Source organism: Pteropus vampyrus, unplaced genomic scaffold, assembly GCF_000151845.1.
Source record: "Pteropus vampyrus isolate Shadow unplaced genomic scaffold, Pvam_2.0 Scaffold326, whole genome shotgun sequence".
NCBI classification, from domain to species: domain Eukaryota; kingdom Metazoa; phylum Chordata; class Mammalia; order Chiroptera; family Pteropodidae; genus Pteropus; species Pteropus vampyrus.
This window is the reverse complement of record NW_011889107.1, coordinates 2,203,717-2,220,793: the sequence shown is the minus strand read 5'-3', so window position 1 is coordinate 2,220,793 and position 17,077 is coordinate 2,203,717. Positions and strand designations below refer to the sequence as shown.

At 34.5% G+C, this 17,077-nt stretch overlaps 1 protein-coding gene across 3 annotated transcripts in view; it reads left to right on the top strand.

The window, feature by feature from the left end:
• RLF (rearranged L-myc fusion) overlaps nt 1-17,077 on the top strand; it is a 66,584-nt gene that overhangs the window by 25,072 nt on the left and 24,435 nt on the right. For 2 of the 3 annotated variants that reach the window (XM_011377976.2, XM_023521971.1), the window contains 2 exons: nt 980-1,112; nt 6,921-7,123. In XM_011377976.2, the coding sequence (XP_011376278.1) occupies nt 980-1,112; nt 6,921-7,123 (336 nt within the window). Of the gene's footprint in view, nt 1-979; nt 1,113-6,306; nt 6,398-6,920; nt 7,124-17,077 lie in introns of those variants that run through there. The other variant, XM_023521972.1, reaches the window with a different exon arrangement.

Here is a 17,077-nt window from a genome sequence, read left to right as displayed (position 1 = left end):
TCCCAGTAGAATGTAACTGAGCATATTGGGCGTGGGGGGGAAGAGAGAGAAAGAGAGCACACGTTTTAAAAACCTATTTTTACATGAAAATTAAGTGGAGAAAATGAACATTATATATTTTTTTATTTTTTATGGTGACATTGGTTAATGGAATCTGATAAGTTACAGATGTACATTTTAACAGTATGTCATATATATATTTACATAGTGTGTTCACCACATTATATTTTCTAAAGGAATATATTGCTGTAAAAGGAATCTTATGTTTCTTGAGAATTTTAGCAGTCTAAGGGAAAACAAGTTAAGATTTTAGATGTGGGAACCACCAATAATTCCTACTAGTAATAGAGGACAGTGAGACATATACTTAATTTATGTCACATTAAATTTCTAACTTCTTCCTCCTATCCTTTGTGTATATAAATATTTTAAAGAACAACTATTGGCAATTATGTTTGTTTTCAAGGAGACAGAATAATAACTAGTAACCTAGACTTTCCACGGCATTTTATAGTCAGTCATCTCTCATTTAAAAAGTCATTTGATTTGAAGAATTTAATTTAAAAAATATGTAACAGTTGGTATCATTAAGTAATATTTCTGTTCAAAGGAACAAGTTGCCTGTGTGGATACTGCAGAATCTTTTTTAAAGAAACTGTACCATTGGCCCTAAAATAATTTAGTAATGCAATTATGTAAATTGAATTGTGGTGATAATTTTACCTAAAGGAAAGCAAGAAAAACATTTTAAAGATACCCTTTAAGTTAGTGAAAACATCTTAGTTTCATTTAAAAAGAGCAGCAACAGAATTTCACAAAACTTTGAGACTAGTTTTTTTCCTGCCCCTTTTTTTTTTTTTTTTTTAAGGAAATCTAAGAATATAGGTCCTTTCATAGACATTCACATATATCGAAGAGGCAAAACTACTGTCTGTATTGCTTATTAGCCTGTTTTCTGGATATGCTGTTTTTGTTTTAGGAGTCACATGATGCGTTATTGGAATTTGGGAATAATAACCTACAAATATTGGTTCATGTTACCAAGGAAGGGGTGTGGAAAAATCCAGTTCTTCTTAAAATTCTGTCTCAGCAGCCAGTAGAAACTGAAGAAGGTAAGCCTTAAAACTTTACTATGTTGAAGGAGGACTTAGTTCTAAGAGAATTAAAATTGATTTATGGGTTACAGTTATTGTGAATTTCACCTGTATATTGATATACCCAGTCATTCTATTCTCCTTAGAACAGTAAAAACTAACCTTTAGTACTTAATGTTTTTAGCACTTAATGTATTTTTAGGTAGTTTTAAGTGTCCCTTTGTACTTATTTTGAAATGTTGCTTTGAGTAACAATATTTATACAGAGTTCCTGAGATAGAAATGAATAATCTGATTTTAGTCCTTGATTTATAGTTGAGCTTTGCTCATATTTTGTTCACTGGTTATTACAGCTGAGGACCATGAAAAAAATTGCTATTTTATTTTAAACTTATGAAATACTGAAATTTTGTGTTTTGCAGAGAAATGAAAAGAATGAACATTTTTATTTGCAAAATCGGCAGTTTAAGATTTATGTATTTGAGTTGATATTTGCATTTTAAACACAATAGTATCTCATTTGGTATTGCCAACAATTGTGATTTCATTTGCTTTGAGTTAATGATAAATTAAAAATATCACATTCTGTTAAGTATGATTCTGGAATAAAAATGAGTTTCAGAACAGTTTTTTTCCAGAACAGTTTTTATTTACACTTTTGATATGTAGCTAGTATAGGTCTTACAGCAGGCCATTTGAATGTTAATGCCTTAAACTATCCCAGTTAGCTTATTCATTCACCAAATTTGACAATCTACTGTATTTATGCTATTTGATTTCTTCTGCATAGTGAGAAGATTAGCAGTAAGGGTACTTAGATTTTCCTTTGGTCCTTTTCCTCTGATAATTCTACTGCTTATCAGTTAATACTGACAACAAAAGAAAAAGAGTTAAGGAAAAAAGCTATTAAAAAAGAAATTGGTGGTTATTGTTTTCTTTTGAGGTCCCCAGTAAATGGCTTCCATTTATAAATATAGGCAGATGGAAGCTAAAATGTCACCTTTATTATTAATAAAAGTTAAAGGAGAGAACCAAATTGTTTTAAAAGGATCCTAGAATTTGGCAGTTCCCATTTTACATAAGGCTTGACTAGGGTGAAAAACAACTCATGCTCTCTGTAGGCAGGCCCAAGGTGGAGTTGAGTTAAATATCCCCGATTTATTTTCCCCTGATGTACTAATCAAATATACCACCTCACCTCAGGAGTTAACAGTACTTAATTTCTTTTCACATAGAAATAAATCAAAAGCAGGGAGAAGCACTGTTTATGTAACATCCCCATACTATCCCATCTGTTCAATAAAGATTTATTAAACACCTACTGTCTATAAGATTCACTGGGTATAGGCTACCCACAAATCTAAGGAATTATTCTGAGATCCACAATATAAGTGGTGGGCAGCCTGTGTCCTGCCTATATTCTCAGTTTACCGTTACGCTGATTTCAGGTCAAAAACAGATTAGAAAGCTTCCTCTATAGCTCAACTGCTCTTGCAGCCCAGATATTAACATATTTTATGGTTAGAAATATTGACTGTCATCTCATTGATTGTCTTCTGGTCTATAATATAGAAGCATAAAAGTGTGCATTTTTTAACCTCCAAAGAACTTAATAAATGCTTTTCAGTTTAGTTTTTTGGGGGGAAAAATCCATAAGATTTTTATTTTTCCTACCTTGAATTCTTGAATTTTGTGTCTTCCCCCATCCCCCACCCCCCAAAAAAGTTTATTACTGAAATACATACTAAGTACCAGTTGTTGACACTTCTGCCTGGCATGATAAGCAGGGAAATGAGGGGGTTTCTCATACCCAGATTCTAGCCCAGGTACCAAAGGCTTTTCCACCCCAGGCCATTTCAGCAGCCTACCACAGAAGGCCAAGCCAAGCACCATGGAATATTGAGGCCTAGCACCCATAAAACCTCTACTCTCAGGGTGGTGGAGCAGTTGGAAATAGGTGCAGCCCCGTACAGAGACATCAACCCCCATCAACAGTGGGGACCCTTCTACCACCACACTGGAATGATTCCAGCACAAAGGTCATCCAGAACTACTATCTAGTATCTGCCAATTTTCCAACGGACTTGTACCCTACCTGGCACCTGCCTCCATAGTTTATGATACCAAAACACAAGCTTTTCCCCCTTCTCATTGAGACTCAGAAGGACCAAAGCAGTAGCCTTTTGCATTTTTCTCTCTTTCCCCGCTACCAGAGGTTTGAAGGGATCCATTCTTACTGTTCAGAGTCACCAGCTCCCTTCTCTAAATAAGTCTGAGAAGGAACCAGCCAGCTTTTACCCCACCCCTTGGTTGTTTGATTTTTGTTTCCCTTTACCCCTTACCACTGAAGTCATTTTATGAATTCTCATGTGCCACCTGAGTCTCTATTAAAAAAAACAACAACAACAACAAAAAAAACTTTCCTGTTTAATAAAAAAAAAAAACTTCATTTTTTAACTGGACCTTAAATGTTATCATTTTTTACATAATGAAGTATATACCAGGTAAACTGTCATGATGTTTTCAACTTACTTTTAAATGGTTCAGAAAGAGAAAATATAGGTAAAGAAATATGCCAAAACAGTTCAGTTGTTGAATCTGGATGGAGGAGAGGATATATGATTAAAAATTTTTTTGTATTAAAGTGTTTGGGAAAAAATACAGAAAGGATCATGATTGAGAGTGAGACTTCTCAGTGTTCACTTTAAATATTGAAGTGTATGGATAGATTTTCTTTCAAAAAATAAAGATTGATTTCAACATAAATGATTTTTAAAATGCAAGGTTGATCTGTGTTAAAAATTGATATAACAATTTAACTGTGGTTGTAATATATTGAATAAAATAGTTTTATCTCAATAATAGTTTTACCTTAATAATAGCTATGATTTATACAGTACTTGTTATGTGATAGGCACTGTATTAGTGCTTTCCATATCATTTAATTCATTAAACAGGTGAGAGATTACACACATGCCCCAGGCCACGTAGTTAAAATTGTGGAGGCAGAATTTAAGCTCAGGTTAGAAGATACTAAAGGTTTTTGATTGAGTGATAATCATTTAGTTGCTAAATACGTGGTTTTATTAAGTATCTTTTATATAGAAGACGTGTGTAGTACTGTGGGGAATAGAAAAATTAACAAGACTTGATATTTGTTCACAAATTTCTGATACTATAATAAGGAGGATGTCATAGACAAATAATAACTAGTATTGAGTACTGAGCATTTACTCTGAGTCTGGCTCTGTGCTAAGTGTCTTATCTGCCTTACTAGTATTTCATTTATGATTCTTTCCACTCTATGAGGTGGATATTACTAATCTTTTTATATAGGAAGAAACTTGAGGCTCAGAGAGGTCAGTTTGTCCAAAGGTCTCATAATATGTGTCAGAGTCATGACTCAGCCTCAGATTGGTAATTCCAAAACTCCAGATCTTAACGTTTATACACTGTAATCCTTTATTACTGTACTTTAAGAGAAAACTAAGTGTGGTGAAAGTAAATGTGGGAATATAGAAGGGGGTGGGTTGTGTAAATAATGTACTTGTTTTCAGGTATGGGATTTATGAAAATGCTTAAAACCTGATAGGGCTGATAAGCAGTAGAGTCAGATGTTTGGCAGATTAGGATATAGGGCTGACAGATGTGGCAAGAATGAGATTGGAGACAGTTTTAAAAAGAATTGATAGGACATAACTAAATTGATTTCCTTGAGGTAAGGAGTCAGCAAGAAGAATAATGCCAGAATTTCATTTCTGTAGGATTGAGAGAATACCATTACGGAAAATAGAAGAAATGAGGAACTATTTGAGTGAGAAATATGGTTATGAGTTCATTTTGTGGAGTTTAGTGCCCATGGGACTAACATGAAAAAGTCCATGTGAAAGTGATCTGTTTCCTCTCCATGCTTTTTGATCTTAACTACATTTCAGTGTATCTACAGAATTTAAAACCAACATATACACGCAAGCACACACGCATCCCGAGGTCCATTCTCCACCTACTAAACCAAAATCTCCAGAGTTGGAGCTTTGGCATCCAGACCTTTTTGAAATGCCATAGGAAATGAGTACCTTCCATGGATAAGTGGTGGGAATATAAATTGGTACAAACTCTGGAGATCAATTTGGCAGCATTTCTACTTCTAGGAATTTTTTCTTTAAATATAGTCAGACGTATGTGAATAGATCTGTGTACAAGGTTGTAAATTGTAGCATTATTGGCTGTTGCCAAAGATTGGAAACAATTTGCAAATGTATCAGTAGGAGATTGGCTAAATTAATAGATCCACACAGTAGAATACTATTCAGTTGTTGAAAGTATTGAGTTAGCTCTAAGTGTACAGTAATTATAAAATGACCTGTATGATATATTAAGTGGGAAAAAATACATCTTTTGTACTCAGAATATCTCTGGAAGTATAAATAAGAAACTGGAAACAGTTATTGTGTCTTGGGGAAGGAGGCTATAGAAGGAGGGTAGAAAGGGAGACAATTTTAATTGTATACCTTTTTGTAAGCCTTTTGAGTTTTTTGTCATGTGTAATATGTATTACCTAATAAAAGAACTTTAAAAACTCTACAGTTGATTCTGATATACAGTTAAGATTGGGCCAGTGGTTTATCTCTACCACCACCCCACACCAGTGGTTTATCGTTAATGTTAATGATTTCTACTCCATATGCGTCCATATAGATATAGCATCATGGATATCACCTGAGAGTCTTGTTAGACAAGCAAAATCTCAGGTCCCATACCAGACCTACGGAATTAGAATCTGCATTTTAATAAGATTCCCCAGGTGATTCAGAAAGTACTTTTAAATTTAAGAAACACTATTTTAGATGAGCAACCTAAAGCAGTTTGATCATTCCCCACTCGTCTTGACATGCGTCAGACTCACGTCTATAAGTAATACTATTGTAAAATTGTGCCACACTCTTGTTGAGTATCTACTATTCATAAATTGAGGGATTGTCCAGAACACTGTACAAATCAGTACTCAAGTGCTTAATATTCAGTACTGCTCAGCAGCATTTTCCAAAGTGTGTACTGAACCAGGAACATATATTTTACATTGTACTAATAATATGTGTAAAAGGGTTCTCTGGTCAAATCAGTTTGGGAAAAATTGAGTTAAATAAAAGTGAACAGTTTTCTTTATTGCAGGACTGTTCCAAGATTTGACCAAGGAATCCTTTTTTTTTCTAGGACTATCTCTCAGGTCTTTTGGTCGGTGGAACACACTTTGAGAAATGCCTGATTTAGAGGAAAGAGCACCACTGACTTTGGAATCCTTGGCAAGTTACCTAATTTCTCTGAATGTTAATTTTCCTAACCTTAAACTGGGGATGATAATACTTGCCTTGGTGGTGGTGTGAAGAATAAATGAAAGGTACATAAAGACACTTAGCTTAAAGCTTGATACCTCATAACTGTTCAAGTTGTAGTTGTTAATATTACATAGGTTACCTGCTTCTTTTTCTTGCATCTATGCTTATAGTTAATTTCACTAATCCTTACTATCCTTATCAGAAATTGAAGGAGAAGATCAAATTAGTTTTGGTGCAATGTTATTAGCTTTATTAAAAGTTTTGGTGTTCCAAATAAAACTACTAAGTAATGTGGGAGTTATTAGCAAAATTAGTTTTACTTTCTGCTCTATTAAATGAGTATTGAGACCAGAATCAACTTCCCAGTTACATCAACTGAATTTTTATTCAGTAAAAACCAACCAGCCAACAACAAAAGATCAGACTTTCCTAACAACCTCTTATGTGATATGTTATCAAACTGTTTTATTTTCCCTTTTTTTTTTTTTAGTCAATAAATTGATTGCACAAGAAGGACCTTTCTTTCTCCAAATGCGAATAAAACATTTGTTGAAATCTAACTGCATCCCCCAGGCTACTGCTTTATCAAAACTATGTGCAGAATCTAAAGAAATTTCAAATGTATCATCATTTCAGCAAGCCTATATCACATGCCTATGTTCCATTCTTCCTAATGAGGAGGCTATTAAGGAGGTGAGTAAAGCAAATGACTGCTGTTGTCATTCACACTTACTATGAATTTTAATGGAATTTGATAAATGTTGCATGGCAAGATGAAAACCAAGACTGATTTTTTCCCCAGGCTTCTGAAAAGTGATATTTTAATTGTATATTTAAATGTTCCAACAGATTGAATATAAAGGTATGTCGTAGGTGGATTTGTAAAGTAGATAATTAAAGAATATACAGATGGGTGTTTGTGTTTGGATGATGGTTTGCTTTGAAATTTTTACATGTGAAAGTTTTTTCTTAAAGTAATGATTTCTCTATTTTTGGAAAATGCAGAAATAATTAATACTGGCATCAAGGGATAAACTAAAGAGAATGGCATTTAACTTTAGCATAAGTTACTTTATACATATAACTAAACAGAAATGTAGGACTTTAGAACCCGTGAGTGCATTTAAACAGGTAAAGTGGACAAACTAGATGCCATGGAAAAGAGTAAAGTGATTGAGTCCTTTCTTAAACTATTTTATTAGTTAGATTGAATTTTTTTTCACCTCGAATCACTGTTTTCCTTAGAAAAACTGAAATTAGTTTTCTCTAATAGTTTTTGATAAATTATACAGAGGAAAAATAAGGAATTCCTAGGTTGTATTCCATCACCTCCATTTACTTCTCTTATCTTCCATTCACATCTGACATGGATTCTTCTTTTATCTTTACACTGAACTTTTTTATTAAATTTTACCTTTACCCAAAAGTTTACCTTTACACTGAACTTTTTAATTAAATTTAGGAATTCTAAGAATCTGGATCTATGTTGTAGTAATTCTTACATTTTTATGACAATTTGAACTATAAACATTCTGCTCTTCAGAGGTAACTATCTTTTCACCTCATTCCTTTTAATGTAAAGACCACCAGGACCAAACATCTATTAATCCTGTCACCTTTTCCTATGTTCCTATTTCTCTTCTTATTCTACTCTTCCATAGTCATTGTTATCATTCCCTTGCATACACTCTCAATTCCTCTGCTGGTCTCTCCCTTAATTGTACTTACTTGACTAACTAGTATCCCAATTATCCCTAAATTTCCACCAACTCCATATCTTTACCTACACCAGAAGTGAGGTCATACTTCTGTAGAGAAAAACCTGCCGACTGATTTTACTTTAAATCATTCACACTATATTTTTTTCATCTATTCACTCTCCCTTCTCTTAGGTCACTATTTCATACTTTTTCTTTCTCATCTAACCTATACTAGAATATCTTCTACCCCATCTCACTCTCTGTTGATGAACCTTATATTTCTCTGAGGAAACTGAGGCAGTTGGAAGAGAGTTTCCTGCCTGCATCTATGCATATACAGTTTCTCTTTTGTTATTAAGGGTAAACTATATCTGTTTTCCTAGCTTAAGCCAATCCCTTTGCCTTCTTTATTAGATCCCATCTGCTCTTGCCCCATCAAGGGTAATGCTGCTATAGCATAATCAGTGTCCACCTCTGCTATAACCATCACGTCAGGATTTATGTTATTTCTTCCATTTTAAAAATAAATCTTTAGATTCTACTACTACTACTACTACTACTTCTAGCTGCCACCTCATTTCTCTCCTGGCCTTTCAGGGTAATTTGTTTTTTCTTTTCCTACTATGTGTTTTTGTTCAGGGTAATTTCTTGAACAAATTGTCTGCATTTACTTTTTAACATTTTTCTCCTTGAACACAGTCTAATATGGTGTTCACCCCTGCCAGTTTACATCACTAGGTCCAATGAAGATTTGTTTTTATCTTACTTAATCTGACTTCTTAACTTTATCTTTAAACTTTTAAGAGTTTTTCTACTTGCTTCTAGGGTACAACACTTTCTTGGTTTTCTTTCTACTTGATTGATTCCCCTTTCTCATTTCTGTCTGTACTCTAGGACTCTGTTTTTGAGTGCTCTCTTTTTTAAATCTATATTTAATCCTTCAGTGATCTCATCTAGACTCATGACTGTAAATACCAACTATAGTCTGAATCTCAGACATTTTATTTCCAGCTCACTCCTCTCCTCTGAACTCCATACTCATATATCCAACTGCCTAATTACTATCTTTACTTGTATGGCTAATAGCATGGCAAATTTAACATGTCCATAACTAAGCCTCTGATATTTCTGATATTAGGGCTTTGTTTTAACGAACTTTCTTCTCAGTGAAGTCAGTTGCCTTCCAAGTATATTCTCAGTGTTAGGTGGGATGGAGAGGCCAATAAATAACCAGCTACCATTTTTTTGAGTCCTTACTATGTACTAGGCATTAGGCTAAGTGCTTTATATACATTGTCACATTTAATCCTCACAACAACCTTTAGGTAGCTCCATTTTATTGGTGAGCTAAGAATAAGGCTAAGATTAAGTAATATGTCATGGTTACAAAGGTTAAAGTGGTTATGCTGAGATTCATACTTGAGTTTGGTATATTAAAGATATGAGATAATAAATTTTGTCCTAAGTATTATATACCTAAGGATTTATATACCAAGTGCTCTCTTGGACATTTCGGGATGCAAAGATGAATTCAGAAGACTCCGAATTGATGTACTTGCTTTCACTCTTGCCTCCTACATTTTTTCTCAAAAGTAACCGGAATAATCTCTTAATTAAATCAGGCCATGTCACTTACTTGGTCATAACCATTCAACACCTTTCCAGCTTTTTCAGAATAAATCTAAAGTCTTTATTTTTTGTTCAGTGGCCCCTGGCTACTTATCTAACAATCTCTATTTTATCTTTTTTTTTATTATTAGATTTATTGGGGCAACATTGGTTAATAAAATTATATAATAAAATTATATAGGTTTCTGATGTTCAGTTCTATAATCCGTTTATTGCATCGTGTTCACCACCCAAAGTCAAATCTTCTATCACCATATATTTGACCCTCCTTTACCCTTTCTATTTCTCCCCTCTGGTAACTGCTAAACTGTTGTCTGTGTCTATGAGTTTTTGTCTTGTTCGTTTGTTGCTTTCAGTTTTATATCCTACATATGAGTGAAATCATATGGTTCCCAGCTTTTTCTATCTGACTTATTTTGCCTAGCATGATAATTTCAGGATTCATCCGTGTTGTCGCAAATGGCAGTATTTCATCTTTTCTTATGGCTGGGTAATATCATTGTATATATGTACCACATCATCTTTATCCAGTCATCTGTCGAAGGACACTTCGGTTGTTTCCATGTCTTGGCTACCATGAATAATGCTGCATTGAATATCGGAATGCATATATTTTTACAGGTAAATGTTTTCAAACTTTTTGGGTAGATACTCAGAAGAGGAATTGCTGAGTCATATGGTCATTATATTCTTAATTTTTTGAAGAACCTCCATACTGTTTTTCCATGGTGGCTGTACCAGTTTACATTCCCACCAGCAGTATATGTGGGTTCCTTTTTCCCCACAACCTCTCCAACACTTGTTTTTATTCATCTTGTTGGTAAGAACCATTCTAACAGGTGTGAGGTGGTATCTCACTGTGGTTTTGATTTTCATTTCCCTAATAGCTAGCAAAGTTGAGTGTCTTTTCATGTATCTTTTGGCCATTGGTATTTCTTGGGAGAAGTGTCTGTTCAAGTCCTCTGAATTGTTTGCTTTTATTTTTTTTAGCATTTTATGTTGTTTATGTATTTTTGTTTTTGTTTCTGAGTTGTATGAGTTCTTCATGTATTTTGGATATTAGCCCCTTATCAGAGGTGTTGTCTGCAAATATCTTCTCCCATTCAGTTAGTTGCATCTTTGTTTTGTTGATGGTGTTTTTTGTTGTGCAGAAGCTTTTTACTTTGTTATAGTTCCATTTATTTACTTTGCTTTTACTTCCCTTGTCTTTGGGGTCAGATTCATAAAATCTTCTCTTAAGACCAAAGCCTGTAAGTTTAGTACCTATGTTTTCTTCTATGCAATTTGTTGTTTCAGGTCTTCTGTTTAGGTCTTTTATCCATTTTGAGTTAATTTTGGTGTATAGTGACAGATATCAGCCTAGTTTCATTCTTTTGCATGTGGCTTTCCAATTTTCCCCAGCACCATTGATTAAAGAGGCTTTCTTGTCTCCATTGTATGTTTTTGGCTCCTTTGTCAAAAATTATTTGCCCATATAAATAATTTATTTCTGGGCTCAGTTCTGTTTCATAGGCTTGTGTTGTGAATGTATCTTGTACAACTTAATGCTCCTGTTCTCCATCTACCTTGTTTTTGCTGTTCTTTGAACAAGCCAAATATATTCCTGCTTTAGAACTTTGTACTTACTGTTTCCTCTGCCTGGAATGCCCTTCCACAAGATAATTTGGATAGCTCATTTCCCTTACATCAGTCACACCTTTCCCCAATATTGCCATAGCAGAGAGGCCTTCCTCACTATCCTATTTAAAATAATACCCTGTCCCCCTACTCTGTCATATTTTTCTCCAATAAATATCTGCTATCATTATATATAAATTCATCTAAAATGGCCCCCATCACTCTCCCCTTACCCACCTGTTTTTTTCTTTATAGTATATATTACTATTTCTTTTAGTCATCATATTTGCTTATTCTCTGTTTCTTCTCACTAAATTAAAAACTTTGTAAGGATAGGGACATAGGTTTGTTTGCCAAATCCCTACATCCTAGAAGACTATTTAGCCACATAGTAGGCACTCATAAAGGACTAACTATAAGCCTGTATGCTAATGTATGTATTTGCAGCGTTGGGAAGGGTAAGGAGATGGGAGACTGCTTACTTCTAATAACAGCTGCAGAATTTTGTGTTCAGGAAACTTAACCAGAGTAAAATGTAGTAATGGTTATTCTCAGCACCTGGTATATGCCAAAAGAATTCAGAAGAACCATAAATGCTAGACCTTGGATTTGATTCCTCTTCATCCTATAATAACAACTTTTTCTTTAATCTCTCAGCCTTTGTTTATTTAAAACCTAGTTTGTTCTTAGCATTGTATTAAGCATTGGCAAATACAAAAGACTGTGTATGGCCAAGTTTGGTTGCCAGAAACAATTACAGGAAGATAACTATTAAGACATATGGTACCGTCCCTAAATTCACTTGAAGTGTAGAGATAGAGAATATCTTTGCAGACTGGCATACAGTGCTTTATAAAAATTGATCCTTGAATTGGACCTTGAAATAATGGTGGGGTTTGGATAGATAGAAAGAATGGTTTTGGGAAAACTGACTGTGGTAATGCACAGAAATGAATGTGTACTTTGCAGGGACCCACTAGAGAACACCTTACCTGGGGCAGAGAGTGGGTGTTGACATCTTGTGAGAAATAAGACCTGTTGAGTGGGGGAAAGGAAGGCCTTGGAAAATCCAGTGCATTTGAGCTTAGATTTGATGTAGTAGACATTAGGAAGGTTTTGAGGGTAGGAAGTGAAATGACTGAAACAGTGTTTTAGGAAGCTTAGTCAGAAAGCATATTTTAGGTTAAAAGAGATTGGAGTTAATTAGCAAGAAGAGAAAGGACAAGACTTGCTGACAGGACAAAAATAGAGGAGTTGGCAACCTAAGACCTATGGGCCAAATCCATCTACTACCTGTTTTTGTAAATAAAGTTATACTGGAACACAGTCACACCCATTGTTTATTATCTGTGGCAGTTTTTGCTCTGCAGTGGCAGAGTTGAGTAGCTGTAACAGATACCATATGCTCTGCAAAACTGAAAGTATTTTATATGTGGCCCTTTACAAAAAATGTTTGCTGACCCTTGTTCTACAAGAATCAGATTTTCCAGTGTATTACAACCATTAAATATCATTTAGTCTAACCCTCCATGTTTTATCAGTGATGAAATTGAAGCCAAGATGATAATGTTTCCAAGACTACTTGCAGTAAGATAGTTTGAGTCCAAGCCCAGGCTAGAACACAGATCTAACTCCCTGGCCAGCCCTCTTTCCACTGTACAACTTGTTTTTAGTTAGCATTGATGAACCATGTTCTAATAGGAAACATCTTGGTGGTATATCATTCCATTCATATTTATACATTTATATATAAGTATGACTTAAAATATTTTATAATAATTTGGATTAATTTGTTAAATCAATGCAAAAAACATTTAGTACTCATCATAAAATTATTTTAAAAGGAACACTGGTACCATCATAAATTAGTCTCTTATCCAGTGATGCTTTCTTTTGCAAGTAACAACAGAATTAAAAAGAATCTTTAAAATTTGCTTTGGAGGAGTACTAATGAATCACTGGATGTTCATTAATTTAAAATCAGCATATGCTCTACAGTAGCAGAGTTATACACACATTTTGCCATCTATTTCAGTTGAGTTTAGGAGAAGAGTCAAATTAACTTGAGCAACAGCTGGGAATAAAAGCACTTGTATGTTGACACCTGTGGGTATCACAGTAATAGGTGTGTGTAATGGGAAACCTCTGCTGGGGAAGATTTAGCCAGACACATACAATTAAGGTTAATTGACAGGGTCAGTTTGAAAGCCAAAATTCTGAACTCCATGGAATCATCAAGTTCTAGTTTGTAAATACTTCATTTAGAATTAAATGAGATGACATATTTATTAATTTTACATATGAAAAGATTTCAGTGAAAGTTACAGACTTGGCCATGTCCCAGTGTCCCAAGTAGACATTTTCCTATATATTTTTTTTTACTACTGAAAGATGAAATCTTTGCAAAGATCAAGTTTTCCACATATAATACAAAGGATAATGATGTTTTAAACACGAAGCATTTCTCTTTTATTATGAAGAACCAAGAAATCTGTCAGCAGAGTTCTTGACACAGTCAAGGTAGGGGGTCCATTTCAGCCTTGATCCCTGAATGAACTACATCTTCAGTGTCTAATGTAGTTAGTAGAAATAGTCAGCAGAGGCTTGTTTCTTGGTGGGAAAAGGAAAAGACAAACAGGACCTAATTTACTCACCAGTCTAACACTGTTGGGAATTGACACAGTCACTAGGTATAAATGATAAACAGAGCAAATACATTTAAACAGGACCCATAGGGAATTCAGTTTGGGAGTAAGAAAAAGTAAACAACATAGAAATTCCAGGTGTAGCTTAAATAAGATTAAAATGGATCTGGAACAAGGAATAACAGCAAAGTATATAATTAAATTTAAAATTAAAGTCTGAATAATTTTACTTTATCCTTATGAGACATATACTCAAAAAATACACTGAAGGTAGAAAGGCCACGTGAAGAAACTGAGGATTTGCCTATTTAAATATTTATCTCCTGAAGCAGGGTTCTTTTAAATAGCTTTGAAGAGACATCTTCCCATGGCTTAGTATGTATCTGGATCTTTTAATCTCACTTTCATGGGTAATGTGTGGATATTGTATGATTATACTGGAGAGGTCTTATGGAGTTAGTCAGACACATCATTTAAAGAATTCAGTAGGACACTTTAGGCTTCTCTTAGATACACAGTCATAGGGTTTAATTAGAAGCATCTATGACCATTTATTTCTTTAAGAAACCTACATGCGACCACATAGCATAGTGCTATTGCTGCAGATTTAAAGAAGTTAGATTTTTAGAATCAGTCTTTTTTCCAGTTGTTGTCTATGAACCTATCAGGGATGATTTTCCTAAAGGTAAACCCAGTTTTACATGAAATGTAGGCTTGCTAACTTTAACTTCCCTTCTCCTACTGAAGGGTGCAATTGAGAGAAATCTATGGATAACCTTAAATCCACTTTGATTCCTTTTTGAAAAGACCTTTACTAGTTTCAGTTTTTAAAATTTATTACTAGGAAAGAATTGGTTGGCATTCTACCTCAGAATGGATCAGGAAAATACTAGATTGAAAACCAATATTCTAGAGAAAGGTAAATGATAAAATATTCCAGCAATGGCACTGGCTAGAATACTAGTTTACCTTGATAGCCTAAACATGAAAATAACTTAGGAAGACAGATATATTTCTGCCTACCTTCTCTTCTGCCACTTGGCGCCTGTCATGCCATTGGTGTTTAGTTGGCTGATTATTAGTAAAGTCTTGTAATTGCATTTATTTTTTTTTCCCACAGTTCATTTTCTACAATATCCAAGGTGATCTTTTTTTTTCTTTTTAAAATAAAATTAGACATTTTATTTTGAGGTAATTTTAGATTCACATGTTGTTGTAAGAAATGATATAGACATGCTTTCCAGTCATTTAACGTATGTTCATTGAAAGACTTTACTAAGCACTAAGGATACAAAGATGAACTACAGAAGGAGAGGAACAGCAGACAGTAGCCAAACAATATGAAACTTAGGGGAGAGGTCTAGAAATTAAGAGTTCCAGGTCATCGGCATTTGAAACCAGAGTGAATGAGATTAACTTTTTCAGAACTCTAGAAATTACCTAAAGGCTTACCAGAATCTAGGGAGGTTTTATTGAAGAAAAAGGTGAAGTTCAATAAGAACAGTGAGCTTGGTGGCATTTTAACTTTCCCAACTTCCCATCACCCTTACCAGCTTCACAGTAACCTTGAAAATAGCCTTAAAACTGCAGTAGCTATGAAAACCAGCAGCCTAGCAGGCACCTCAGGAAGCAGAGGGGATTTGGAACTCTGCAAAAGCCCATGCCCAGAGAATTGTCACTATTTAACCTATCTGGCAAGTTTCCAAAAAGCTCCATTCTCAGGACTTGTCTTATATTTGACTAAGAGTTTACTCTTCCAAAAGCTGTCAGTGGTAATTGTTTATTTAACATGATAGTTGTCTGAGGAAGCATTACCAGTCAGGCTAACAAGAGACTGTGCAAAAATTGAAAAAAAACTGGGATATGGGATGTCCATAGGGGACTTTGAAAACCTCTGATACATTCCTAGAACTCTGGAAAGTAACACGCATATACAGGGCTGCGTGTCTGCCAAGTTATGAATAACCTGAGAAGACTCTAATCCCTCACCTCTTATTGCCTTGAGTTTCTGCACAAGTAGGAAATGAAAGGCAGGGCAGAGTTGTAAATTGCCTAATGAAATATTGAAAGCATGCCCCAACATAAACACAGAGCCGCTTGGCGAAAGCAGACAGACTTATTTTTTCAAGGCATTTAAACAAATCTAAATATGTTGAATATGTAATTAGCTGACTGTTAAGCAAACTGGGCAAAGACTATAGTGGCCACACATGACAAAGAATACAGACTTTACAGAATTATTCCAGGAAAGTCACGAAACAAATAAATAGTAACAGTAACAAACCCTAAAGAGGTGGGGGAATCAGATTTCCAGAGTTGCCACAATATGATATTTTAAATATCCACATTATCATTATAAAGAAACATGAAAAAAGCAGCCAATAGAAACCGTTTCTAAGGACACCCAGATGCTGGACTTAATAAACAAAGGACTTTAAACCACTTGTTACAAATACAATCAACTTTTATCATTCATGGTGGTTATGTTCTATATAGTCAATGCAAACAGTGAATTAGCAAATATTGAAACCATTGCTCCCAGGGGATATACAAGGCTAGATTCCTGCAGTCCTCTGATCGCAAAGTTTTTGTCAATTGATGAGTATATAACCTTGTTTTTTGTATGTGTGTTTTTATGTGGGGATACTATATTTAATATATATTGTTGATTCATTAACACTGAACTGACAGCCAACAACACTCACTGTAACTCATGCCTGAATGAAGCTTATCTGATACATAGATTTTCTTTGTAAGGTGCATCACACACAGCCTCTTGCACATAAGAACACTAGATAGCACTTCAGTACTACACTTGGGAGCAATTTTAAACAGTGAAATCACCAGTGAAAACCACAAGAATGCAAAAAAAACCAAAACACTAGAATGTGAAAAAAACACTTATTGCAGTATGAGAACTGAAACAAGAGAGTATCACCTTGTTTGACCTTAGCTGGGAACATGCACCCCAGGAGACTTAAATTTTTTGCCACTCTTCATGTTCATGAATGACTGCAAAAGCATCGTGAGTATTGAATTTTGGGGCTAAAAAGAAA